An 18,163-nucleotide genomic window follows, 5' to 3' on the forward strand; every position below is an offset into this window, starting at 1 on the left:
ATAAGGCTGCGTACTCTGAGAGGTCGCCCGGTTTCCCAGAGTCACCGTTCTAGACACCTCACCCAGGTGCCATTCAGCTTTCGGCACGGTTTTCACACCTCCACTTGGGGGGTTAATTTCTTCGGGACCACCCCTGGACAATTGTCCGCGACCGGTGGCTTTGTCATAGGCCCTTCGGTTTGATTTTAGGGGAATCAAAACCGAACCGAATGGTTTATATATATTTCGAGTCAGCTGTACCAGTTGTAATGATTTAAAGTTTATTTTTAAATATATTTTAAGGAATATGATATTTTTTAGGAATGTGCCAGTGAAATTCTGTTCGTCTAATTTTGTTTGTCAATAATCCGAAACGTAATCTGGCTTGGAACTGTCGTTTTAACATCTAAAAACCGAAAGAACAATTTTCCTATCACTTGGAATTATAATTATATTTTTATAAAAACGTTAGAATATATAATAATTAAGAAATTTGAAAATACATACGAGAACTTGATTAGATGAATAGTCTAAAAAAGTTCGTAGAAATTGCAGACCACAAAAATAAAAAATAAATAATATTAAAGAACTATATATAGACAATATATAAATTGAAAATTATAATTAATAATTTTAGAGTTAGTGGAAAATACATGAAACCGTAATATAAATTACTCGTCGACTTATATTTGTGGTATTTATTAAAACAACCAAGTTTTGCACAGTTATAAATGTAAAAATGTTTTAATATTTAATTGGCAATTTACTTTCAATCCAAATGGTTCTTTTCCGAGCTAAGTTTACCATCAGTGCGCCTCGAAGGTGTGCCGAGAGTTGCTTACAGCGCTCCAAGTGGCTCTTGGCAAACTATATTGATGGGTGCTTTCTACGGTGAGCGGTGGGTAGAGGGGAAGTGACTTTTGTCGCCGGACGCGCCGTCTATATTTATGGCGGGCAACTAAGCCCGTACCGCATCTACGTTTATAATATCTTTGATTAAACTGATTGTGTTGTCCCGTTGTGTTTGCGGTACCGTTTCATTCAGCTTCGGCTTAACCTACATAGAGGTTTAACCTATCCTAACCTAACAAAACCTGACCTAACCCTGTTCTTACATTTTAATTAATACAAACATTGTCAGGTTAATTGAAATGGGGTCAATTCTACCTGTAGTTCTAAGTTTCTTCAAATGAGTAATGTGCGTCTAAATATTTAACCACCTGTAGTACAATGAAATTAATTTTATTGTGTTACAACGGGAACACTCAAGTTAAGTTGTGTTGCGTTAAGCAAAATTTTGTTAGGTTCTGTTAAGTTAGATTCATTTGTAGGTTAAGATCGAGTTAACCTATTAAATATAGCACACATTTAAGACTGAGAACCGTACGCTTACATAGCTACAAGTGTGGTTGAATTTCATTTGGCTAGATTAGGTTAGGTCAGGTTTTGTTAGGTTAGGATAGGTCCTCTATGTAGGTTAAGCCGAAGCTGAATAAAACGGTACCGCAAACACAACGGGACAACACAGTGAGTTTAATTGTGTTACGTTAAGTTAGGTTAGGTCAGGTTTTTTTAGGTTAGGATAGGTTTTACCTCTTTGCAGGTTAAGCCGGAGCTGAATGAAACGGTACCGCAAACAGAACGGGACAACACAACCAGTTTAATTGTGTTTCGTGAGGTTAGGTTAGGCTCGAGTTGACCCATTCGATGTAGCACACATTTGCTACTGGGAAAATATGCTTCCAGAGCTTGACGTGTAGTTCAATAAATTTCTGTTAATTCAGGTTAGGTGAGGTCAGGTTCTGTTGGGTAAAGTTATGCTAAATAATTTGATATCAGGCAAGGGTTGATCCTTCACAGTTGTCCAGATGTTTTTGAAGTGAAAATTTGGATCACTGGCATTATTTTGAAATTTATTTGCCTCAGTGCATGATTTTTCGTCATTTTTTGAGGTTATGGCTCAACCATGACGTGATGGGTGATTTTTGATACCGAATTTGAATTCAGCACCCCAAAATCTATAGGAATACGTGTGTCTTGTTACCAGATCCGCACACTTTTTTTGTGTGGCTGTGATATCAGCAGGGGTAGTCAATATTAACCGATTTTTTTCAATCTTTTTTTGATTTTCGCGAAATAATATAACGAGGATAATTCAGCCTATTGAAATTAGATTAATTAATATTTTACACAATTTTGATTTTTCTCAATCGACACTCTTGTAAGAATAGTAAGATATTTGGACCTTTTGCTTTCTTAGTGCGGCTCCCCATGTCTAACTGATTAGTGCCGCTCGAGTGGACGGTTTCTTGCCTTGCCCGCCCTTGCCATTGTTTGACATTGGAGCCAGCGGAGAAAATCTAAATTTTGTACAATATTAATCAATCTAATTTGAATGGGCTGAATTAGCCTCTTTATTATTTTTCCAGAAAATCAAAAAAAGATTGACAAAAATCGGTTAATACTTACTCCCCCTATTGATATTTCACGATATGTTTTTCTTTAACTTTATTTTTTTATTTTTAAATAAACTATTCGAGATACGGAAAAAAGTCTTAGACAAACTTTTTCCCCCCATGGTTTCTTTAACAGAATGTGAAAAAAAAGTGTGAAAATTTTAATAAATTTCGGCTACAATCGGGTTCAAAGAGACCTTGTTGCAAATATTGTTTGCGGTTTTTTTATATAAACTATCAATCAGACGTGAAAATGTGCCAAAGAAATTTCATGCGTCTTAACACAATCAAACTAATTCTGAAGACAAATCTTCAAAAGACCCATAAACAATAAATAAACTTCAATTATTATATTATACTTTTCTGCGTTGTTTGCAAAAAATATGAGGCAGACAAAAAATTGCACATGACAAAAATTGTTTATTTCAATAAGACCTAAGAGTTTCAAGAAATAATTTCCTGATACGTCGATAATTTTCCAAGATATAGCATAAGTTATGTAGAAATGTTTAATTTACTATATCTCGAGAACGACCTTCAGTTCGCGAAAGAACCTCATACCGTTGAATTCAGGAGACCATTCTGCACAATATCCATTAAAAAATTCCGGGGGACCTATTTCCGCGGACTAAACGGTTCCTGGCTCCAAGACTAATTCCATCACATACTATACTTGCTCCTTAGCCTACCTTTTCCTATATATTGATATCTATTACGCAATCTTTAATCACCTAATTCTTTTATCATATGCACAGTATATTGGGTAAAAAATGGCTATGAAAGACGGAAACAATGCCATGCCTAAAAATAGTGTACTGAATGTGGAATAAACCGATTCAAATCTATATCTATCTGTTCAAAAAATATAGGCACCTCAATTTTTGTACAGATTTTCGAGAAAATCTTCGCAGGAGAAAATGTTAAAAATATAAGACAACATCGAAGCAACCGAGTTCTCAGCAGGACACTTTGATGGTGCTACTTGCTACGAGTGCAATACGACCTTCTCAGTCCCTACTATCGGCGAGAAAACTATAGACATCTGCCTTTGAAGCTTAACAACTCAGTAAAAAAAAATGCCAGCGCAGAAAAAAACAGCCATATAAAAGCTGAAAGTGTTCTACGTAAATGAGCTTGAAGATGTTTATGTAAAAAATTTGTTGCGCTTAGCAGACTGAAAAATGTAAAAAAAGTAAGGATTTTCGGGTACATTTAAGAACAAGAGTAATACCTGATGCGAAAGAAAAAGGATGCAATTGCCTCGATTATCGTAGTGTTTTGTATTTTTCCTAGAAGAAAATAATGTTTTAAACATTCAAGAATCATCACTGTACGTTCCTTAGTTTCGGAGATGACACCTCCCAACGTTTTTGTTCTTAAGTTTTTCAAATTTTAATTTTTTAACATTTTTTGGGATATCTAGAATCTATATAGTCTTCTCAATTTTTTCCACATTTTAGGATACTATATTCTGCACAAGACTACTATTTTTTAATATACAATATACCCCAGTATTTGGCTTGTTTCTATGAAAATAAAAACAAAATTTGTTTGGCATTTGAGGGCTTTTTTGAAATGTAAATGAACGCATAAAAAATTCAAGATGCATAGGGGATCAAAACTGGAAGCACTAACAATTTCATCCTATTTAACTCCAGTTTTGATCTACCAGATATCTTGAATTTATTATGTGAGATCATTTTGTTCCCACAGAAATTAAGTAGTATATTAAAAAAAGTATATTAAAATACAATTACCTTTTACAGAATAGCAGTTTAAAATCTGAAAAAAATTTATTAAGAATTTTGATATCCCTTTTTTTTCGCGCGCGTTACCTATTAGATTTAAATCAGTCAATTCCACATTCTGTACACCATGCATTTCCAATGCACTATTTTGAGGTATAATACAGTTTGCGATTTTCACAACCATTTTTTTCTATCCACCATTTTCGAATTCTTCAACTTCCAATATTTCTCCTACTCTGTCTTAATGATTCCCCTCACCAACTATCTAGTAAAATTAACTGTCATCTAAAGTCTAAACTCTAAACCCTCTATTTTCCTTAAAAGCCTTGTGACCTTTTTTCTGTCTTTAGGAAACCGTCATCTAATCATTTGGGTGCTCCTAATTGGGAACCTTTTATGCTGAGTCACAGATACCTCCACATTGGTGACATTTCCAACAATAATATTCCATCGGTAACACTCGAGCGAAACTATTTTGGTGACAGAATGAAATTCTGGAAAAAAAATTTTCACTCATTGTATGACTAAATCTACTGAACTACATGAAACGACAAACGTGCTATCCAGCAAATAGTGTTTAAAAGTTAAATTTCTATAATTTGTAGTAAGCATTACACATGTATGAATTTTTAATATATTAAGTTATAGAACGATTTTATTAAATAAGAAACGTTCAAGGAGTGAGAACCTTTATTTTAAGCAAAACAAATCAGTGACTGTAATTTGGTTGGGATTAATAAGAGAGCACGCATGCGCGTAAAATAAAATGTATTTAAATCAATGTAAAATTTTGATTTTGTCAAATATTTTCGCTATTTTTGACAATAATTATGAAAGCCTTTTTTTAAGTTGAAGTTTCATATTGACCAGAAAATTTATAAAAAATAAAAAACTTAATCATTACATATATAAAAAAGTTTCTTCAAAAGATAAAAGTTAAAAAATCATTATAAAAAGTTCTTTTAAATAAAAGGAATGACTAAAAATGGTAAATAACTCATGGTTTTCATGTTCTTCTCAAGTAATGAAAACACATTTCTAAAGTCTTAAAGCGAAGAAATAAATAAAATAAAACAATTTGTTTGGAAATGAAAAGTCTTGTGAACAATGACGAAAACTCACTATTGACGATGACATTTCAGGATAAAAATTGATAAAAACATTTTAAACATCAATCAGAACGTGCAAGGAAAATAAAAGAACGATAAATTGATTTTACATAATTTACTTGACAAAAAAATATTTAATTATGCATAAATAAATGAGCTGTCTGTCGTTTTTAAACATTTGTAATTTTCAAAGTATATACATATTTTCAAAACTGTGTAATTCAGTCTGTCTTGTATTCCAGGCAAATTATCTGTTCAATATAATACTTCTAACCAAGATCTGAAAATTTTCTAATAATTTAAAATTAACTTTTATAAAAATCAATCTGATAAAAGTACAGGTAAAGATGTCCAGAAATAATTGAAGCTTCAAATTTGATTGTTAAACAGTAGCACATTTATTTAAATACACTTTGAACGATACGCACTAAAAATGTGACTACAATCTGTATCACAGCTTTTTTCAGGTAGACACTTCGAATGTCAGTCTTAGTAGCTTATAAACCTTAAGCTATATTTATGTACAAAATAAGACAAATTATCCGCATCATCAGTTATGACTGTATATCAAATTAATGTCAGAAATAATACATAACGCAGTTCAATTTAAACAAAGTAGTGTTTCAACATAAAACATACGTTAAATGAGAACAACTTCGTTAATTTACCATATTTCGGATTGTTAGCATAAATTATCTAACAGAAAATGGTCAGATGGTACATTGGTATATTTCGTTGAAAAACATTACGTACTGAACTGAAATTAATTATCTCTCAGAAATTCAAAATTTTCACAGACTGGTTATCTTTTATCAGCGAAACTGCTTTATCGACTGTGAATTTAATCTTATCATTAATTTCTAATATCTTAATAACGTATACATGGAAACACGCCAAATGAAGATCATTCTTATGGATAAAAACGATTAAATTAGAGAATTCAGTCACACATGCTTTATAATTTTCAATTTCTTGAGAGGTAATGAAAAATAAATTTTTTACAAAGTTGCGGAGAAAATGTCGATTTTAAGTTAGCCGACCTCTTCCTGAAAATTTCGTCAGTATCATATAAAACTAGTACACGAATATCACATTTCTTAAACTAAAAAGTCTTATAGCTAAGTATTTGTCATTCTCTTCCAAAATGTACACTATAAATTATCTGTACATGCTATTATGTAAAATAGAAGTCTATGGATTTATAGAGAAATTCGATTTCAATCCTTTAATTTCAACTAAATTTTTGTTTCACTGCGATTCATCCCATCTTCATCAAGTTCAAAAAACGAATTATTCTTCTTCACTCTCAATGAGTTTGTCGAGACAATCGTAAGACTTCGACTGAAAGATACAACTGCAAACAAAAAATATAAAATAAGTTATGTGCCTTACAAAAAAGAAATATGGCAACATCCAAACATTATTTCGAGCTTAATGTATTATTCGCAAAGCGGGTAACAGTAAAGAGTTAATTAAAGCGTCAATCGGTTATGCAATTATTTTTAAAGAATTTGTCAATTACATTAAAAATATTAATAAAGCAAAGCACAGCCACAAACCTAAGGTTAATAAAAAGCAACTTTATCGTCTCGCCAACCGTTTATTAGCTGGATCTCTCCTTCCAACATGTAAAATCATTGTTCCTGCTTTGGCTGCTTTAAAGGTTTGCAGTGCTTTCGCGTGAGTTAATCCCTCCATGGGAATACCATTGATTGCCCGAATTTCGTCTCCAACTCTGAGGGTTCCTTGTTCTGCGGCTTGGCCATCAGGCATAATATCCTTAACAAAAATTCCCATACTTCCTTTATTGCTATCGGTTCCTCCAACAATCGTAAATCCGAGTTTCTTCGTTGAGCCCTTTTCCAGATAAATTGTCATTAAATCCATAGGAAGACTTGTAGCTCTTCTCGAATAAGGTGTTGCATTCAAGTTCCTTTTTCTAACCACGTGAAACTTTTTCATCCCAGTAATCTTACGGCTTTGATCTTCTCCACCTTGATGATCCACTTTCTCGATTTGGTTCATCGTACATATTGAAACACTTTTCCCGTCTTTTGTTATTGCTCCAACAATTTTACATGGCGCGTCCTCATCATCATCGACGATTTTTTCAGTTGTCCCTTCTTTCCTAAGTTTGTCATCTTCTTTCAAGGAATTAGTCTCTTGCGTGTCGCACAAACTATCAGTAAAATTTCTTTTCGACGTGTCAATCACCATTGCTGAATCCTCCTCAAATTTTTCTTCACTAGAAGCTTTTAGAGACCAAATTTCAAAGTCGCTTTTCGCTCTTGTAATGATTTTTTCTCCCCAGGTGTCTCCGAATTCTCCCCCGAAAGCGAAGGTTGGTTCTCTTGCAATCTGAAGTTCGATAGCACCGAAACAACTTCTCAGGGCGTTTCTTGCTTCCACTTCTGACATCCCCCGAATTCTTCGACCGCAAACTCTTACAATTTCATCCCCAATTCTAAATTGATTCGATTGCTCCGCATCACCGTTGGGGTCCAGTTTCGAAATTATATAAAAGGGTCTCACGGCCTGTTTCCTTTCCACTGAGATTCCTAGGTTTCCTGGGGATTCGACAATCAGCTTCATTGTTTTTAATTCCCTCCTGACAAGCGTCTTTGTTGTAGAAGTAAGAGGTGCCATTTTAGGAGGTGTGGTTACAAGCACTGGCTTTTTTACTTTCCGCCTCGGCAATACATTTTCGGGACCTTCGGGCTCCATATCAGATCGCGAACGCTTCGGAGTGTAATACTGAATCGGATCCACCACAACAGGCGAGGAAAATTTAAGAGCCGGCGGACTATCTCTGCAAGGTGATGCTGCATTTTCTAAGAGATTCATAACGCAGACACTTTTCCGGCCTTTGTAACTTTTTCCGGGAGTCTTCAGTTCCTTCTCTGAATTTCCGAGATTCGATACTCGATTTGTCATTGTTTGCTTTGATGGTGGATTCTTCACTGGGGTTCGACAAACTGAATTCGGTCTCAGATTTGACTCTGACAAACTTTTTAAATCCATGATCTTCTTCGGCAAGATTGTCTTTTGCAAGTCAGCGGAATCATAAATCTGACTTTTAGGTGTAGTGAGCGAAAAATCAGTTACGTTCGTAATGGTGGTGTTGTCACAGCCATCGTAATCCTCATTAGACATGACCAAAGTCGTTTCCGTAGTTAGTACAGATGAGTTTAATGCATCTTCAATAGCAAGAAAAGCATCATTGTCAGCAATCAGGGTTATGTCATGAGCTTTGGTTGAAGAAGATTCTGAAGGTTCCGAAGATTCTAAAGGTTCTGTCGGTACTAAGGGTTTTGAACTTTCAGATGATTCTGAAGAATCTGAAGATTCAAGTTTCTTGGGCATGCTGATAGCTAATGACAAATCAATACCCTGGTAATCTTCTGATGTAATAGAGAATTTTCGTGGACTCGACATGGGCTGAACAGATTTTCCACTGTCAGGGGAATCGGCTCCAGTTCTCGTGCTATCGGAATCATAACCACTCTCGTCGCAACCAAGCCTTAAATTGTTCAGCAAATCTTCCATTCCGGATATTAAAACAGACTTGGGTCGTTCGAATCTGCAAAAGAATAAATGAATGTTAAGAATGTTACTTATTTGTGACGTTAACATGTTGTGCGACACTATCGGTGCCTACAGGAACTAACCAATATCAACTAATATAACTAGCATGAGCAGATAGCCAATACATGCAAAAACACAGCGTCTGTATTTAATGATCGTCCGTTTTAATCAATATTACTCAATACAAATCGTAAGTAGATCTGTGTGCTCATATTAGACAGTTTGTTGTAGCGCCTTAGCGCACCTTTTGGCGTTATGGATGTTTAATGGAGGCATAGAGATTAAATAAAAGTCTTAAATTGATTACTGTTACTCACTTTTCGTTATTGTTGCTTATATTCTCGTTGGCATTGAGGTCGCCAGTTTTTTCCTGAGTATTGAAAATAGTCCTCCTGACACTGCTGTTATTTTGCATCGAGACTTTCTGCAAATCAATCGATGAAGTACTGGTGGATCGCTGAGAACTTAAAAACCGCCTAGTGAATTCCATCTCTAATTTATCCAGTTCTGGAACTCGTTTTTGAAGATCTTGTATACTACGGCTCAAAGTCTCTTTTTTTCTCTTCAGGGTGTCGATGTCGCGTTCAGAGCTAGGTGTCCTTCGACAGTTTTGTAAAACTCCTTCACTATAAGATTTGTCCATCTTATAGTTACTATAATCCTCTTCTTCAATGGTCGTATTTTTAGTTTTCGATTCAACATTGTTGTTCTTCTCTGAACCTCTAAGGAAATTTCTTAGGGATTCTACTCGGGAAATTCTCCTCGGTTTGTGATGATCTGGCGTGGGAGGAGAATCTACTTCCTGGTGGAAAATAGAAGAGTTATATTTAAAGTTTTGTTTTAGTGATTATTTGTTAATTTTAAATCAATTCTTTGAAAAAATGTGAGAAATTGAGAAGATTTCTGAAATAATCAATATTAACCTTTTTATCCGACATGTCACCACAGCTTTTCCGGTTTGGACTCCAACGACGTCTTCTTCCCGAGACTGAAAGCACTTCTGAACTTTCTGATCTTTTCAGTTGGTCGAACCTTCTGCCGAATTTTCTTCCCCAAGTTGAAATTCCTGTAAAACGTTATTAGATTTATTAGATTATTGGTAATCAATAGATTTTATGAAATTAATGTTAATGAGTTAGGTATTCTGTTTCAAAAGCACCTCGTTTATTCCTTCCTATGGTTACCCAACTATGCGGTAATTAAATTCTAATCTATAAGGTAGCATTAGCTATACTTTAAAGGAAGATTCTTCTGGAATAAAACTCGAGGTTATTACGAGAAAGCGTAGTCTGATGCATGAAATGCAAGAGATCAACGATAATAGATTATAAGATTACGAATCGAATTATAAGGTAACAATTATCATGCGAAATTAATTACCTTTGCGAGCAGAGAACGAGGACGTTGAGCCTGGTGGTGGCGGAGGCATTGACTCCCCTAGTGATGACACTGGTGATCCCACATTGTCATCAGCAGTTTTTGTCTCTTCAATCGAACCTTCTGGAGAAATCGGCGTCGCCGACACCAATTCCGGACTAGGGTCTTCGGACCGCCTCTTGAATAGACGCATTATGGCTGTAAATAATAAAAAGCAACAATTAGATATTGTTTTAATGCAAAGAATCTTTTATTCTAGCTTATGTAAACACAATTATTCAGATTGAGTAATGTCGTGACAAAGCAGAACTATAATTTATGATTTTTATTTATTTGATTGGAAAATATCGAAAGTAAAAGTAACAGCTGAAAACTTTCTAAATGTGACTTCAATTTTCATTGATTCACAATTTCACAATAAGTAGATGGAAGGTAGATATAAAAAATCAACACAAATAAGGAAGGTAGTTTTATTTGTTCCCAAGTATAGCCATTTGCAATTTTCGGCATCACTAAAATCAGTTTCTTTAAATAAAATGGCGAAAGATCACCGAGAGCCAGAGTCTGGCTTTAAAACACTTTTTACCTCCACCTTGCTAGAAAGTTTTATTGTAAACATTTCACCGGTCTCTGGATTTCCAGTTCATTCGCCCTACTTTCCCCTAATAATTCAAGTTCACTATCAGCAACTCTGCAGAAGAAAGTGACCATTTCAGATCGTTGACTTCTGTTTCCAAAATAGAATAAAAAATGTCGCTCGTTAGGAAAAGTGAGTCTTGCATGACACGCGAGTTTAACATGGAAACAAGAAAGAATGAAATTACAAAACCAACCACCAGATTAATTAAGCTACTCGATAGCCAATAGCCTGCCGGCGAAAGAGGTCGGCACAGCGAATTGACTTCGAAGGCCGTTCGGCATTTGACTTTTTGCATAGTCCAAGAAGGAAGTCTTACGATAGCAGATAGCTGTACAGATTTACCATCAGGGCAAACCGATCGTTGAGCTCAATATATCCCGAGGCCAGAACCCACTAAGCCCAACACAAATACAAAATAGTAATAGGAATAGGAATACCAACACCAATGCGAATGCGAATACCATTACTAATATTAATACCATCGGAAACCTCGGCGAATGTGGTTTCGTGATAGTAGGTCGTAAGTAGGAGAGGCTCCTCTGTCTAAGGTGGACAGGGACTGTAGGATGGCTTGTTAAACTGCAGGAATGCTTATTCCTAGCTATTCGCGAAGTAGCTCTGCTAGTCTGCTACCAACGCAAAACTCCTCTTTGTCGGGATCGCGAATCCTTGCAGCACTTATATCTGGGTAAAGAATATGGCAAGTCATAAATCTGTCGGATTCCTTCTTAAACCTTTTTATGACGTTTAACCCAATGAAAATTGGACTCCTGAAGTCATTCCCATTGAAATGGTATTCAGATTGTAATCCTGGATCAAACTTGCAATAAGACCTGTATCAGGCTTTCAAAAGATATTAAGGAAAGTTTTCTAGAGAAAAAAAGTGAATGTGTGTCTTCATGAATCGGGGTTTTTGAAAGGAGCGGTTTGGGTGATAGTCTTCCTGAATAGTAAATAGGTGCTTTTCAATCCGTGTCATAAATGCGAATATACCCCTTTTTTATATATATCTGAAAATGTATACTTGCTCTAAGCCTGTTTTCAAGTATGACTCTTTTCTAAAGGCATGAGTAGCATCTTTTTAAATATAACCGATTTGAAGTTTGGTTTTTCTTTTACACAATGAGACCGTGACAGTTATAGCCCAAGTGTTCCCAGATGACAGCACGTTCGCATGAATTTTCAGTTCTATTAAAAACCTCAATTTTAAAGGAACTCCGAAAGGAATAAAGTTTTTGATTGAATATGCAATTCTTTGAAAAATCTTTTTTTAATTATCAAGTTTTTAAAATATATGAAGTCAAAGTTTTTATGTTTGAACATTTGCAATAGTGAATGCTGAAAATTTGGTAATAAATTTCAGTGAAAAATGGAATAACTTCTGTTTAGGCAGTTGCTTCAATTTTGAAAAACTTCACATTGGAATAAATTATACGTTTTTATTAAGTTGTGTCTACTTCTTGGAAAATATAAAATTAGTTTCTAGTTTTTTTTACTTATAATCCAGATGGGTATACAACTTTTGAATTTAGGCCTATAAAGTAGAACAATTTTAATGTATTTATATTTGAAAATATTTAAACTTGAGAATTTAATACTCAAAGCTTTCAAAATTTAGTTAATTGAAATTTAAAGTACTTAAAATTGTTTGTCATATTAAAATCGTAACAGTGTAACAATAAATTTATAAAATCGAACTCATTTCAAAATGCGTGATTTCTCGATCATTTTGTGATTTTTCTGATTTCATGATCAACTATCCACTTGGGTGGTCTTTATTTTACTTTTTTTTAATCGTTTGACACGACTCGCGATTCAGGTTCAAATGCCTAGGCGCACGCTGGAAGCTTCCAATAAAAGATCAAAATGGACACAATTGTGCACAAACGTTTGATTTACGTAACTATTTACGTCAGCTTTGGAAGAAATATTTTTTCAACTTTACTCGAAAAAGAAGTTCAACTTTAGAAATCATTCAATGATCCAAGAAGTTGACAATGTGAAAAAAATGTCCTGTCCACTATTCACCTTATAATCATTTCTTCGTTTTTCTTACAATGTGCAAACCTTGTAAGTTAATAACTATAGAAATATTCCATTTTCTACCCTAATTGTTGAGTCTTCCATTATTTTTTTTTTAATTTCCGATTTTGTAAAATTAAGATATTTTAACAGTTACATAGAGATTATCGTTCTTTTGTGGATAGCTGAAATGAACAAAAACTAAAAAAGTTATATAAATTTAACGTTTTTTCACAACTTTGCTTATCCTAATCTTAGGTGACGGTAACTATTAATTGATTTAACGCATTTGCGCCAAAATCTCGTGCAGTAGCAAGCAATTGAAAAAAATAGGAACTGCCCTAGTGCAGTGGACGGTAAACAACAGAAACGAGATAGGCTTAGCTGCCATATAGCACGTTCAGCCAAAATCTGGTGGCATTACCTACTGCCATCAGGTAGGTCTAGCCCGCCCGGCGGCTTCCTTTTTTTAGTGGTACGAGTAAAATAAGAATTAAAACTCAAAAGAAAACATTCTATAATTTCAAAATTAGCACTTTGAAACTTCGAGGTTTAAAATCTGCAAATATTTGCCATAGAAAAAAAGTCATAAAAAAGAAAAATCAATTAACAATAACACTCTTAGTTGAAATTCAATTTTCATTATATTTCATCAGAATATTAATTTTCTAATAGCCTAAGAACAATTTTAGATACATGCAATCGCCAAACACAAGTTTCAAATTTGACACTAGTGTTATATATTTTTTTAACAAAAAAATCATATGCATAAATGATTTTCTAAGAGTGCCACCCGTTACGTGGCCAACCAGACGTCCTGAACTCGCCCGAGAGAACAGGGTGTGGAGACAAGGAAAAAGCCTCCTATCGTGCCCACGTGTATTCTGACCTGACCATATAAGCCTTAAGTGCATATCACTTGCACAACTACAGTCACAAAATGCCGGGCATTTTTCCAGGCATACCTGCACGGTCATGCGCGTGAAAATCGCACCGGGATCTTAAATCGCAGCAGATCGCAGTAGCTGATTGGTAGCATGGCATATATGAGGTCCAGAAATGAAAAATAACCGCTACTACCAAGAAATCCAATCTAGATTCTAGAAAAAAACCGCGATAGTAGTAGGGATGCCTTGGATTTGGACTCGTACAGCGAGACTATCTCACTTCCAATCAGAAAAATGTATCTCGATACAGAAGATACAAGATCCGCGAGAAATGTGTGCTCTTGTTGGAAATTCCAAGCTTGGCATTCACTTGCTGAACGTTTTGTATTAAAATAAGAAAATAATATCAAAATTTCATTTTCGTTTTGTTTTGTATACATTTTATGTCATTAAGAAGACTTTCATTTAAAAGTGGCTATAGATAATCAGGAAACTGCTGGTCATTTAATTGATTATAAATGTATTATGTATATGATTATATTTTGTAATCGACATCATGATCTAAAAGAATGATCGCTTTGGCTTTTAATCTATTTCATTTAAATTAAAGATCCAAGATTTTTTTCTTTTACTTCTGTTTTAATTATTAAAATATTCATGAATTTAAAAGGTTTGAAACGTTCAAATTATAATTTTTCTAAGCGAGCACTTGAAACTAGACAAATTAATTCAGATTAGGAACGATTTGATCTTACATATATTATAGAAGCATTCAAATTCGAATAGATTCTAATTTCAAAGTCCTCGAACTGAAACACTCAATATCCTTTAAATTAAACATGACTTCAAGTTTGAAAGTTATGCCCTCAAACTTTGAAAGTAAATAAATTCGATATCTTCTAAATTCAAATGAAATACCTCCTTTTGCGAAATTGTACACAAATTTTACTGTCTAGGATTCCAAATCTTATAATACAAATTGCAAAGATACACTGTTGCAGATAATTATTGTCTTTCCAACTTTCGAGTGAACTAACGTTGACACATAATGTTTGATTGATCTTCATGCAGAAAAAACTCATTCATTACTGATGACTGAAGCGTCGCGTCGCTTTAATCGTTTCTGTGTCAAAGTAAGTCACGTGTGAATGGGCTCTGGGTTATCGCAGCAGTCTAACTGTAATGCATCTCCCATCACCTATGATCTTGGACCGTTACGTATAGGAATGAACAGTGAATAAGTTGCCTTTGCGTGTCTGGCAGCCGATGGCCAAAAGGCTCAAAAGAATCCCGATCAAAGATAATCGCTTCGTCCCTAAAAAACCGCAATCGAGTCGCAAATGCTTCCGCCGGAAGCTCAGAAGTCCCGCGGGTTCATGCGACATCTGCTTTCAGAGAAGACGATGAAAGTTAAAAACCAGGGAGGGAAAGAGACCGAGTTAAAGAGTCCACAAATGGAATTTTTATTATCCATGATACTACAAGATAGATAATAGGGGTAGCCACTGTATTTTTAGTATGTATTTCAACTTCCTGGATGAAGAGCGCAAGCCACGAAACCGGGGTATTCGACTTGCTCCACTTTTTCGCGATTATGGTGCTTTCTACATACTTACTGAGCTGATTTGATTAGCGGATGTTTTCGGTCCGTTAACTGTCTTCGGCCTCAGCAAGCGTCTAATTACTGGGATAAACTAATGAAGGTTCTTATTGTTGTGGGACCTTTTTTTTCTTGGATTTATAATTATATTTAATTTTGCTAAGGGTTTAGCGGGGCTAAATCAGTGTAAAATTTTTAGTTGAAATAAGATAAGGAAGAAGGAAAATTAATTAAAGCAACATTTTTACCGATTTTATATTTGGGGCTGAAATATATTGTTAATCAAGGTAACATATGAAAAATGTATTTTTGTTTTTCAATCATTTTTTTTTATAAACTTAGGCCTACTTGCAAATTTGGGTGGATTATTAGAAAATTAACCAACGCTTCCTATAAAAGTCGTACCTTCAGAACAAATTGACATGATTTTCTGTTCAGTCCAGTTAAAAAATTTGAAAAATAAAAATAAATACGAAAATGGCGTACATTTATCGAAAAACTGGAAAGTGAGTTTTCTCAAAAGGCCTCCTTTGATTTTTTAGATTCACAATAATATGAGGGAGATATCATGTACGCATTGTCCTCGCTAAACTATCCCTTTATATAGAAAGCCTGGTTTGTTTATAATATAACATAAGGTTTTCAAAATATCCATACATTTCTTTAACATATAAATACCTTTATGCCTCGAAAAAGCTAAAATCATATAGGATGACATAATTTTGTCGAAAAAATTAAAATCCCGAATTTTGAAAAATACTAAACATGTAATACCTGACTGAAAAATTTCCGAAGTTTTAAATTGCCACAAAAAACTACAGAAAGTATTTAGTAATGGAAATAAAATATTCCTAAAGCAGAACATAAATAAAGACAGAAAAATTCCGAAATTAAACATGTATGCAACTTCAAAATTAGAATGGTCAAAATCTCGAAATGTTAACTTTACGAAAATACTAAAGTCTTGAAATTAGTAAATTCACGAAATTTCTAATTAGTAAAATTTCCAATTCTTAACGGAAAAAAAAAAATAGTTTAATTAATATTTCTTATATCTGTTAGGATAATATTTTATTGTATATCGTACATACTAAATACTGCATAGATTTAAATTTAAAAGAACTCGTCAAAAATTGAATTTATGCAACACGTGTACCTGCAAAAAGAACATTATTTTAACTGATAAATTTTGTGTCGACAATTAGCAACTTTGGCAATTTTAGAATTCTGAAAATTTACTACTTTTAGAAAATTAAAACTTTAGGATTATGAAAATGATATAATTTTGAGAATTTGATGATTTCGGAGTCATTGAATTTTTGTTTTGTTAATTTAAAGTGTCAGAAGCCTTCATATTTCACAAAGTGTCTGCTTCGGTAATTATGTTTTCGATATTTATTCATTCGTAAATTTTAGATAATTTAAGGGAAAATGCAGTTACAAATTTCGTAATTTTCAGTAAGAAGGTCTAATATTTCTAAATTTTGTAAATGTTTATTATGTAACTATACATATGAGGTTAGCTTCCTTAAGACGTAAACCTAAGAATGTTTAAAAAAGGAATTGATATTTCGAAATATTAATTTTAGATAATAAAATAGTATACGATATTTGTTAACGAATCCAAGAGATTTGCAATTTAATAAACAATAAAAACACTTTTTTTTTAAATTTATGGTAATATTTGAAAATCTATGGTAAAATTACCTAAAAGTTGTAAATTACCGAAAATGTCCATTAATTTACGGTATCCAAACCTTTTTTGAAGAAATCCATAAATTTAAGGAAACTTATGAAAAATTGATGAAGTACCATCAATTTCAGCTATCCAAACATTATCGGAAATTTTCATATTACAATGAAATGAATTTATGATTTAGGCAGTCCTGGAAAGTAATTATGAATCGAAATGCGCAAGCGCAACCTGTAGAAACATTCTTTTTATAAGACTTCGTGCATGAATTATAACAAATAAGTTTTTCTATATGAAAGCGGTTCAGTTTTTACTAAAATTGTATATAATTTTGCTAATTTAAAACAGATCAAGATAATTTATCTAAATATTTAAAGAATCGTAACTTCATGAAAAAAATTGTTTGGTAAACAACAAAAAATACGTGTATCATACATTGCCTTGGAAAATAATATGTATTAAAAATAATATGTATTAAAAATAATATGTATTAAAAATAATATGTATTTTAGTCCCAAACGATTTCATGACATCACCAGGGCGGAATGGCCCGATTTCATATGAAATCGATATTAAATCGATCCTTTTATATTTTCACCTCATATGCAGATTATAGAAGCAGCTTTTCATTCGATAGTTTTTATTTATCAACAAAAATTCTGGTTATTGATCGTTTTAATTTTCGGAACCTGATGTTTTAGATTTTAGCAGGAAATCGTGACAGAAGATTCTAAAGCGAAATTTTTAATCAGCTTTAGAATAGTGTTGGTGTTAATCAGTCTGTCCAATATAATCCAACGACAATGCCCTCGACAATCGATTGTGAGCTGGAGCTTACGTTATTTTTGGTGAGCAGGAGCACAGGTGTTTTCTTTTTCAAATGGCATTACGAATGGTCGCTTTAGTCTTACTTCTAGAACGTAAAATCTAAAAGTAGGGAATCCAATATTTTTAAACAGGGCAATAACAGTCCATAGCAGTAACAATTTTAATGATGAATTGACCAATTTTATTCGATTAGTCACGGAAAACCCGGTCCCGGACTATAATTAATAATTGGAACAAAT

At 33.7% G+C, this 18,163-nt stretch overlaps 2 protein-coding genes across 3 annotated transcripts in view; one reads left to right on the plus strand and one right to left on the minus strand.

Annotated features, from left to right (window-relative positions):
- Positions 1 to 4,902, plus strand: part of LOC117169240 (esterase FE4-like) — a 16,688-nt gene extending 11,786 nt beyond the window's left edge. Inside the window, exon 5 of the mRNA XM_033355510.1 lies at positions 4,534 to 4,902. Coding sequence (XP_033211401.1) covers positions 4,534 to 4,711 — 178 coding nt within the window. The 3' untranslated portion in view covers positions 4,712 to 4,902. The remainder of the gene's footprint in view (positions 1 to 4,533) is intronic.
- A 764-nt stretch (positions 4,903 to 5,666) lies between these two features.
- Positions 5,667 to 18,163, minus strand: part of LOC117168936 — a 28,748-nt gene continuing 16,251 nt past the window's right edge. The window contains exons 2-6 of one of the 2 annotated variants that reach the window (XM_033354925.1): positions 10,258 to 10,452; positions 9,801 to 9,943; positions 9,195 to 9,679; positions 6,890 to 8,872; positions 5,667 to 6,646 (exon numbers count right to left, since the gene is read on the minus strand). In XM_033354925.1, the coding sequence (XP_033210816.1) occupies positions 6,583 to 6,646; positions 6,890 to 8,872; positions 9,195 to 9,679; positions 9,801 to 9,943; positions 10,258 to 10,447 (2,865 nt within the window). In that variant the 5' untranslated portion in view covers positions 10,448 to 10,452 and the 3' untranslated portion in view covers positions 5,667 to 6,582. Of the gene's footprint in view, positions 6,647 to 6,851; positions 8,873 to 9,194; positions 9,680 to 9,800; positions 9,944 to 10,257; positions 10,453 to 18,163 lie in introns of both variants that reach the window. The other variant, XM_033354926.1, reaches the window with a different exon arrangement.

Source organism: Belonocnema kinseyi, chromosome 3 (assembly GCF_010883055.1).
Source record: "Belonocnema kinseyi isolate 2016_QV_RU_SX_M_011 chromosome 3, B_treatae_v1, whole genome shotgun sequence".
In the NCBI taxonomy this organism is placed as follows: domain Eukaryota; kingdom Metazoa; phylum Arthropoda; class Insecta; order Hymenoptera; family Cynipidae; genus Belonocnema; species Belonocnema kinseyi.